General features: G+C 38.7%; 4 protein-coding genes across 4 annotated transcripts; all 4 read right to left on the bottom strand.

Annotated features, from left to right (window-relative positions):
• Positions 1-424: 424 nt before the first annotated feature.
• On the bottom strand, positions 425-1,642 carry JH06_4287 (chaperone; the record flags this gene model as incomplete). Its single annotated transcript, XM_014670100.1, has 3 exons — positions 425-1,156; positions 1,187-1,375; positions 1,409-1,642. The coding sequence occupies 3 exons, from the start codon at positions 1,640-1,642 to the stop codon at positions 425-427; spliced, it is 1,155 nt and encodes a 384-aa protein (XP_014525586.1).
• Positions 1,643-4,337: 2,695 nt separating this feature from the next.
• JH06_4286 (hypothetical protein) lies at positions 4,338-5,817 on the bottom strand (the record flags this gene model as incomplete). The annotated part of the gene is made up of 5 exons (XM_014670099.1): positions 4,338-4,905; positions 4,935-5,050; positions 5,083-5,352; positions 5,383-5,624; positions 5,655-5,817. The coding sequence occupies 5 exons, from the start codon at positions 5,815-5,817 to the stop codon at positions 4,338-4,340; spliced, it is 1,359 nt and encodes a 452-aa protein (XP_014525585.1).
• Positions 5,818-8,010: 2,193 nt separating this feature from the next.
• Positions 8,011-9,545, bottom strand: JH06_4285 (hypothetical protein; the record flags this gene model as incomplete). Its single annotated transcript, XM_014670098.1, has 4 exons — positions 8,011-9,116; positions 9,147-9,359; positions 9,392-9,461; positions 9,492-9,545. The coding sequence occupies 4 exons, from the start codon at positions 9,543-9,545 to the stop codon at positions 8,011-8,013; spliced, it is 1,443 nt and encodes a 480-aa protein (XP_014525584.1).
• A 399-nt stretch (positions 9,546-9,944) lies between these two features.
• JH06_4284 (hypothetical protein) lies at positions 9,945-10,133 on the bottom strand (the record flags this gene model as incomplete). The annotated part of the gene is made up of 1 exon (XM_014670097.1): positions 9,945-10,133. One exon carries the CDS (start codon positions 10,131-10,133, stop codon positions 9,945-9,947), a length of 189 nt encoding a protein of 62 aa, XP_014525583.1.
• Positions 10,134-10,209: the final 76 nt, after the last annotated feature.

Genomic DNA, 10,209 nt, shown 5'->3' with positions numbered 1-10,209 from the left:
TCAGAGAAGCACATTCAGTTCGCTGAGAACTCTCCCTATGGAGGTGGTCGTCCTGGACGTGTGGCTAGAAGAAATGGAAAGAACACGACTGAAGAGTAAAGATTGAGTGAAGGTACTCAGATATGGTTATACTCTGTTTCTTTAACAAACATAACACTCTTTATTGCTGTAATCCCACATTTTTCATATCTTCATCAGACAATCGTATAGGAACAAAATAAGTGAGAGGTACATATGAATCCTTTGCCTCTTCCAACTGTTTCTGGAATTCTTTAAGAGAATCACTGAAATCCTCAAAGGATTTCTTAGTCTTGATAACAGTTGCTGATCCAGTGGTGAGAATTGCATCATACTGGTTCAGAGTCCCTTGACTTTCAGCTCTCCTTTCTATAGGGATCCTATTCATGACACGTACATCTCATAACTACTCTTCGAGAAGATTCGTTGCCTTATTGATCTCCTCTCGATAGCTTTGACTGGCAGCTTCAACCTCCTTACGTTCCATTTCATACTGAGAGTATTGGGTTTGGTATCCCTGATGAGCCTCAGTACTGACATGATCCATCTCTACAGGAGCCATCCACTCTCGACTCTGTTTATCAAGATCATAATACTCTTTTGTTGAATTCATTTTCACATATTGATAGGAAATCTTATCATACTCCGTCATTTGAGCTAATACAAGACCTCGGACAACTGCTTCATCCATCTGAAGTATTTCAGATATACGGCTATGATTCTCTTTCACAAGTACATTTAAACAATCTCGTACAAGCTTATGTCGAATTGCACTTCCACACAAACAGACAAGATCAATGTGATTCTTCTGTATTTGACGTAATAACTCACTAAGAGTTCTCTTTATCATATCTTTATCAATCATATTAAAGAACTCTTCTTGATATAACTCCACATTGTCATACTCAGAAATCATATCCAGATTCAACATACATGACTCAAAACCTTCTGAACACAAATCATCTTTCGCTCGAACCATAATTTTGTGAAATTGAGCTGCATATTTCCCATGAGCTACATCGTTCCAGGTTATATTCTCTTTCTGGAGTTCCTCTTTCACAAATCTTCGGAATACTTTATCAAAGTACTTTCCTCCTAGTTTTCTTGAAACAGCACAGTCTGTAATAAAACAGGCATCCTAGAGATTAGCAAACTCTCCTAATCAGACTTGGATGAATGTGAAGAGAAATGCCATAGTATACGAATACCCCATCGAAAAGCAGCAAACCGTTTCAGACCTTCCCTTTGAGGAGTCTGCATTACAGCAACAATAACTGTAAGCTATTGCAGCAAAATCGGGGACTAATTGCACATTTTCCACATTCGCAAGTTTAAGAGCACAAAGGAGTGATTGAACCTTCTCCGAAGACCAAAAGCAGGGGTACTATACTTCAACATCTCCTATGAGCTTTACACTGACAGTCACTGAATAAGAACCATCACCAAGGCTCGACTTAATAGCCTCATTACAGAACTTCACGATGAGTCCAGCTATGTATTCCACCGACAACTGAGTTTTGGTGTTGTTCTTAAACTCCAAACCAATCTCCAACCCGTGGTATTTCTTATTTTCGGATACCTGAATAGGATACTGCATTCCAGTATTCTCTTGCCATTCATCCATCAAGTTGGATTCACCTAGCAGTTCCTTTACATAATAAACTGTATTGAATCTATCTGCATTTGACTATCCTAAATTCAAGTAAAAAGGACATACTTTTACTCCATTTCCAAAGAAAGGCTGACCCTTCTTCACACTCATCACATTTCTAAACTCAAACATAAGTTATATACGCTACAATGTGTCGATAGATCTACCATCTGTCGGTAAGATGCGGATATCATGCGAGCTAACGGAAGAGTCCACATTCAGTGATGATATACGGATTTTTGAGGATCCGAAATCAATACCAACATAGCAACGAGGTGCCATTGTTGATTCAAATATTTTAAACTGATAATCATTAGTATCTATATTTGGGACCCCAAATTTGAGATATTCCACAAACAAAGCATAACTAATCACTTCGATCACTCTTTACAGATTCCACATCTTCAAGGTCACCAATGTCTAAAGTATCAGCATGAGGAGAGAACATCTCCTTCTCAACACCTGAACCAGCTAAAAACGGTAATTCTTTTACACTACTCTCCTTCTCAACACTCGGTAAATCTGAAGCCTTCTCTGCTCCCATTCGATCAATAATCTTCTTGTTATTGTAATACTGATCAATTTCATCCACATATCGATTTGGATTCGTTCCTTCTTCCTCATCACCAATCTCTTCATCCTTCGTTTTGAAATACTTGACCATGTTGGAATCACGAGCAAATACAGGCATTGCTTGCTCTGTTGCAATTTGTAGGTTCTGGTTCTTATAGATCATCTACTCTCATTAATCATATGCATCCATACAGAGAAGCATTGAAGAGAAGAAAGTGCACCAATCATTGTAATCATTGTCATCGTATTCATTTCACGAATTGAACTATCTGGTTGCGTAATCACGTGAATCAATTCCACCAAACAACAGTACTATGCTTCAATCAAATGAACTTCACAAACACTAATCCAAAGATTGCAGAAGGATGGATCATCCACGATATCACGTAAGCGATTGAGAAATACTTCCTTCAGGAACTACTTATTATCAAATCTACTCAGATCCACATCGATGATGATAGAAATAGCTTCGTTTTCACGTAGTTTATTCCCGCGGGGATTAACAACAACACGACTACACCTGAAATCCATTATTCAAGTATACTGATTACTCATGATACTATTGATTGTGTCCTTCACGGCAGGATAAAGAAGAAGCTGAATTAACTCAATCCAATCATGAACATCAAGCATGTGTACACGGTGATCACTGAACATGGTCTATTCATCACAAAAAGAAGTTACAATGACTCGTAAACACTTCAAACCCTCCACAACAGTGTTCTCATGTTTATCTTTGCATATCATAGCAACAACTCGAACTAACGATTGAAGTTCCGATTTATTGAAATCTAAGAGTCAAGATTCCTCCTCATTTCAACCAAATTGGTTCTTAGCTACTCTTCGCTCATAAGAAGACCATATATTATTGTAAATGACATAAGAATAATTGATAACAGAAATATAACAATTGAATATATCCTCATTGCAGATTTGGTCTGTTGTCGATTCATTATTATGGAGATACAAGTTACTAATCAGAAGACACAATGTGGATGTGAAATCATTCGGAATATAACGATTAATCTCAAAATTGTTAAACACGAAATCTACCGTCTTCAAAATATCACCATTATTATTCTCAGAACACATAATTAGTGAATCTAGTATATTCTCGAGGATACTCCACATCTCCACATTATCGTTCAAATCTTCAGCAATATTGCTTACAACCTATGGAATGAATTGAAGAAGTGAAATCCACTCGAAGCAATACAGAACTAATCTGTGGGAGCAATTGAACAAGAGATGATCGCGGTAAATGAATGAACGAATCGAACAGAGATAAGACCTACGTTCATAGCACTCATACAATCACCACATGATAATCAAGATGGAACGAGGCTTCAATAATCAATCCAACATATGATAATAATGCATAGGCTTCGTGAGATGGAACAGGAACCTGTGGAATCCATGTGACCAAAAAACGGGATATTTGTGGCAATAATAACTGAATCCGGTTTTCATTATACAAGAGAATTTCCACAAGAACACCAAATAGAATGATTCGTTGAATTTGATAACTCTGTGCAAGACTCTACAAGTGATTATGTTCTCAAAAGCACACATCATCAAAGTCAACATGCTGAATCTCTGATTCCACTATCCATCATCATCCCTAAATAAACCTACACCATGGTTGTTTGATCATTCGTAATAATGAAAATACAATAATTTCGACCATGGCAGAATCCACATCATCCTGATTAACAAGAGATAGAAAACTTGTTTGGTTAACTATACTCAAAGCATGGAATGAAGGTCATAATAAGTGATTAAGCAAGGATATTGACTGAAGAATAGAACTCGCTCGTGACAGATTGAAGCCAGTGTCCAACTTCGTTTTCCTTAGTGAGAAGACAGATTTCTCATTCTGGATACTTTGAATGAGGGCTATTAGATCATCGTGATTCACAGGCCGTATCTATACGTCATTGTGAATCTGTGATCTTACATGCGACTGACTGTGGAGTTCCTCTGGAACAACCGAACGCAAGAGAAGTGTAGAATCCATAGGTTGGAACTGAGAGCGTAATTGAGAAGGAGGAAACCAGTATGTACTGTCATGAGGAATGAATTTAGACAAAATGTCCTATGTTTCAGGAATTCCAAAATATCTCACTTCTTTTTGATCGATCATTCCCATATAGAATATTGAGACAACAAGCATTAGAATATCATTGTATCCCTTCTGAATAGAAGAGCCGTGTATTCGAATGAGATCCATCAGTGTTTGATAACAGAGAATTCCAACACAAACATCATCTCGTGCCCCTTCCCAATAAGGACTGGCAAAAGAAAGAAGCTGATGAATAGGAGCATATTCAAGAATCAGCAATTCTTTCGACTCATTTACAGACTCCTGAGGAGATGATTGCTTGAGATGAAGTAGCAGATTCAGAGGAGAATTTGCATCATTATAAGAAGGAATAGAAATAGAATAAATCAGAGGACTAAGAACAAGTGAAGTATTGGTAACAAGAAGATGAATGACGTCATCAATCATTAAGTTATTGTTATGAATATCGCACAAAGCAGTCAATAATTTCAATTCTTCTAAACTAGTCTGTAATGATGTATAACCAGGATTAGATTCGATACAACTCTGTATAGACTTCAATACTACTGGACACAATACATTCATCATTTCACGATGCATTCTACAATATCAATTCTTCCCATTCATTACAAGGGAATCTCAGATTCAGAGAGCTTATAATATCGAGCATTCTTAGGATACATTATTGTATTCACATCCACAAAATCCTTCCATTTTCCACGAGTAATAATATTCTCATTTTTGGGCTATATGTCAAAAAAATGAGCTGATTTTGTACATCATCAACAATCAATAATTGATCATCCAATATGCTCTGATAGATACTTCGAAGTAGTTTGTCACTTAATGGTCTCCCCTTGTTCATATCACCATATGTAGTATTGAATTTGATGTAATCATCAATTGTCATTCGATCTTCTTTCTTCATATTCTTGTTGTGTAAATCTGTATTCAACATAATAATTGAGAAGGAAAGACAATATGTCACGTCTGCATTCACTAGTTCCTCCTTCTCTGCACACTGTTCGAAGGCTCTCACAGAGAATGCCTATTCATCATGCATCCTTCTCTGACTCACTTCAATCACACGATCAATCTGTTGAGATTCCCCTGGGAGACGAAAACTCTCTAGGAACATACGGAGAGCTGGTAACACACCAATATTGTGAAAATTGAACGAATTCACGTATTCCACTAATACGGCCTTATTCAGATCCTTGTTCTTGCCCAAATACTCACCAATTTCTTTCTTGTCCAAAAGAGATGATGAACGAAGGAAATGAGCAATTTCCCGCGGTGAAGGGTCTTTTGATAACAGTCCTATGGATGACACCTCTGAAACACTTCTACCACAAGTAGTCATAAACTCAAACACTGATTTATCCTGGCTATTAAAACGAGCTACAGCCTTCATGAACTGGTGACTCTGTAGGATATATCCAGCAGTACGAGGTTGGAGTTGTGAAGAAGGAAGAGTTAGATCAGATTTGCAAGTTGTGAGTAATATATTCATGAGATTTTGAAGCAATTCAATATTCGTCAGAGGATGAGGAGGTGATGAAAGACCCTGGTTCTTTGCATTCCGAAGTGCATCGAGATATGAAGGCCAGACAAACGAATGATAGAAATTCATTTTCTCATAGATCTATTGATCAGGAAAATGAAACTACCAACAATATTAAAGAGGATACTCACAAGATTCAAGCAGTAAACATCACAGTCATAATTTCGAAATAATGATTCAAGTGCTCGGGGTTTACTGTATATATCTAACAAACTCTGAAGAAGAAGTTGCTCTTTCAGATGTTGATCAATTTGATGACATACAGAAATATTGCCCAATATTTGGAATACCACTTTCTCATAGAATAATTCCAATTCCTTCTTTAACCGACTATTCATTGTATTAGAAATGGCAACAAAAATCGTCATGATTTCTGCAAATACTGGTAAAGTGGTTTGTTGATAGAAAGTAAGAATGGTGATATTGGCTAAAAGAGACTGTGAAAGACAATGAATGAGATTAGGATAACACAGGATAATACCAGAGAATTGTGTGATTATCATAGCAAGAATATGAAGTGATAACTGCAGACAATGATGGTTAAACGCAGACAATGTGGAATGAGGTGAATACTAGGAGAAGAAGAAGAAAGAGAAAGGTACCTGTAGACTCTCTGAGAGGAGATTGAAGAAGCAATGAATGGTGGAGACACCAGTCTAAAAATCAACATAATAACGAAGAACAACGCATGAACTCTCAATAAGAGTGAGAGGAGGAACATTACAGAGAAGGAGAATAGGTTGAGAAGGAGTTGATGGAAAGGATGGAGGTTTGGTTGAAGTAGTTGTGAGTAGATGTTCCGAAGACATGGAGGATTGAGGTGGATTTCTCTCAGAGATGGAATTGGTAAGTGTTTCTGAGAATGCGGAATGAACTGTCTTGTCTTCTTGTGTTGACTGTTTGCGAGAAGGGTGTTCAGAAGGAGGTATAACGGTTGTGTCTTGAGTTACAGTTCCTTCAGTGATAGCGTCTCTATGAGCTTCTTCAGGAGCCTTCTCTTGTTTGCTTACTTCCTCAGGAGCCTTCTCATCCTTGCTTACTTCCTCAGGAGCCTTCTCATCCTTGCTTACTTCCTCAGTGACTTTCTCCTCGTCTCCTCCTTCTCTAATCATCTCTTCATGAACTTTCTCCCCAGAAACAATTTCATTCTTCTCTCCTAATCCCAAGTCAGGAGTTGTCTCCTCCGAATGAATATACTTCTTAATGCTGGAGGACTGAACACTACGAACATCATTCAACGACTCTTGTTCCGAATCTGAAACAGATACAACAGTTGTATCAGTTCCATCAGGAATTGGAGTTGAACTGGCAGAAACTGAGTTTGCTTCCTTACGCGGTATGTTATCCTGCATAAAAGAAAGAATGATCCCAACACTCGTCTCCATTGTTGTTGATGCAAGATATTGTAGACTCTGTGAATATTGAATCTATCCATCAAATCATACAATAATAGCACACATTCGTAGAAATGTAATAGAGTGAGTAAAGAATTCGCCATAAATTCGTTTCTCCAATCGATTGCCAAAGAGAATGGGACATTATTCGCTCGAAAAGAACTACAATTCGAGTAACAATGATCTCTTTCTCATAATGATGACCATTAGTACACTCCACAAGAAAGAGTGATTCGATAAAAAGACTAAGGCTTGTTTGTAACTCTTGATTCTCTGAACCATCAATAAACACAGTTAAAATATTCGAAACCGAACCCAAAAGGACCGATACAAGATCTAGAGTAATTTCATGAAGATGTAAGATATAAGAATAGATCTCAAGAACTTCGGCTAACTCACTAATAACAGAACCTTTGAATGATCGTTCTACAAAGAAATCTACAGGAATCACTGTTCTTCAAGCGATTGTAAAGAATATCCAGTTTGATTATCCAGATCATGTCACTATTCGGTTCAATCTACACATCAGATTATTGAAAGGAGAAAGACTTTGGTTGTAACCGTATCCGGATAGGATTGGTGAAGAAGCGGAATTACCAATCTCAATTCCGATTCTATTAAATCTTTCATACTTTGATTAGAGTCCGTGACCATCTGCGCAACTATGCCCACGGAGAAAAACAATTGTGTTTTCAACAAACAACCAAATCTATAGTAACACAATATCAACTATAAAATGGGACATTCTTTATTCATCGTCATCGTCAATACTAGCATCCTTCGATCTTCTATTGCGACACCCTTTGCACTTCTTAGCTGCCTCCTCTTCCTCACGTCGGATTCGTTCTTCTTCTTCTTGATGCTGCTTCTCTAACTCGAGACGTACCCGTTCAGCCTCTTCCTCTTCCTGACGCTTCTTCTCAGCTTCCTCTTCTTGTCTTTTCTTCTCGGCTTCTTCCTCCTGACGTTTTCGCTCAGCTTCCTCCTCTTCCAATCGTTTTCGTTCAGCTTCTTCACGCAGTCGCTCTGCCTCCATAATACGTTTCTGCTCAATTTCCTCTTGGCGTTTTCGCTCAGCTTCCTCCTCCTCCAAGCGTTTTCGTTCAGCTTCTTCCTCCTCCAAGCGTTTGCGTTCCGCCTCTTCCTCAGCCTCACGTCGCAATCTCTCTTCCTCCTCCTCCCTCAACCTCTCTTCCATAGCAACACGAGCATACACCTCCTCCTCCTTGGAGATCATATTCTCCAACTCATGAGTCTTCGCCAGTAACTCTTCGATGGTTTTGTCCACATTACTCACATTCGCTCCTTCCTGCAATGCTGCTTCGCGCTTGGCCTGAAGTTGATCCAACACATTCAAAGCACTATCCAATTCATTACTGGCACTTGATATCATCTCCTGAATCTCCATAGCAGTACGAGGCTTCGATTCTGTTGTTTTCAGTTTAGCAGACTCTTGCTCACTAGATGATGAGGACGAAGATGAGGTCACAGAGAGTACATCCACATCCACAAGATCGCTGCATATCACATTGACTGCATTGTGATAATGTTCATTGAACACTTTCTTTCCTTCTTCAAAGTCATCAGCCAAGCTAGCTTCAATTGCACGGATTCGTTCTTCTTCTTGCCTCTTCCGCTCCTCTTCTTGTCTCTGTCGTTCTTCTTCTTCTTGTCTCTGTCGTTCTTCTTCTTCTTGTCTCTTCCGCTCCTCTTCTTCTCGTTGCCTCTCCTCTTCTTGTCGCTTCTTCTCTTCCTCTTCTCTTTTTCGCTCCAATTCAGCAATTTCCTGGTCTGTTAGTTTAATCTCTTCTTCCTCTTCCACAGCATCCATACCAATTAGCCTATCACTGTAAGCTAGAAATAATCCACTTGTCTCAATCCTACCATTCTCAATGTATTGTTCCAGATTTTCTGACACCTTGTTCAAACCCTTTGGAATACCCAACTTGGCGAAGGCACAAAGAGTAGCTGTGATTTGTTTTAGATCTCCTTTCTCAAAGTTACTGTAGTTACAAACATCAGCTCGGCGCATACCCAGTTCGACACAAGCATTTGCAAAAGCGCGAATATTATCTCTAGCTTGAAAACTCATGGGAGCTAAGAAATAATCACACTACAACACAACCCACCAGCATTTCGATGCCATTTACCAACCGTTTTCAGATTTGGCAAATACTTTTCAACAATGGTCAACAAAACCTATCTTTTATCCAGAACCAAAGAACTTACAACTCCACTGATTAGAGAATTGGGAAGATCTGGGTCCACCTCTTCTCCATACATTTCACTTAGCCACTTCGCCAGTTCTTCAGATATAAACTATAATATCATATCTCCGAAGCACTGTTATACACGAAGCTCTTTTGCATTGAAGCTGAGACGACGTGCCGAAAACGATGCATTGTCTGTAACGTTTGTAATGATCAGTCGTCTTCCTGACGACATTTTAATTGGTAAATTACTATCACTCATTGCAAATAAAAAGAAATGAACTAAAAACGTAAAAGGAGAGTCAGCCAATCAGATTGTTCCATCTTCACTGGAACAACAACGACACCAAAAGAGGATTCGTACTATTCACAAGCACAGATGGATTCTCCAAGACTTAGATGACTCAGGATTTTAAAACAGTACAAGAATAGATGAAACAAACACAATACACTGTATTTACCCACCAATTGGTTACAGTTCCTCTTCCTCGGAGTGCTCAACCACAATACGGTTCTTTTCTACGAATGCCTTCAAAGAATCGAGGGTTCTATCTCCCTCAAAGTCAATAACACTCTTTCCCTCACCTCCAGCCTTGAAGAACTTCAGAGTAGGGAAGCCACGAATGTTGATATCCTCCACCTCGTTAGCAGTAGCATCCATCTCAGCAATGATCACATCAGGATCATCCTTATAGGCTTCAGCCAACTCTACATAGGTGGGAGCCAGAGCCTTGCAG

The sequence above is a fragment of the Blastocystis sp. subtype 4 genome (assembly GCF_000743755.1).
Source record: "Blastocystis sp. subtype 4 strain WR1 chromosome Unknown seqid_0333, whole genome shotgun sequence".
Taxonomy (NCBI): domain Eukaryota; class Bigyra; order Opalinata; family Blastocystidae; genus Blastocystis; species Blastocystis sp. subtype 4.
Note: the sequence above shows the minus strand (reverse complement) of the source record. Positions and strands in the feature narration are given on the sequence as shown.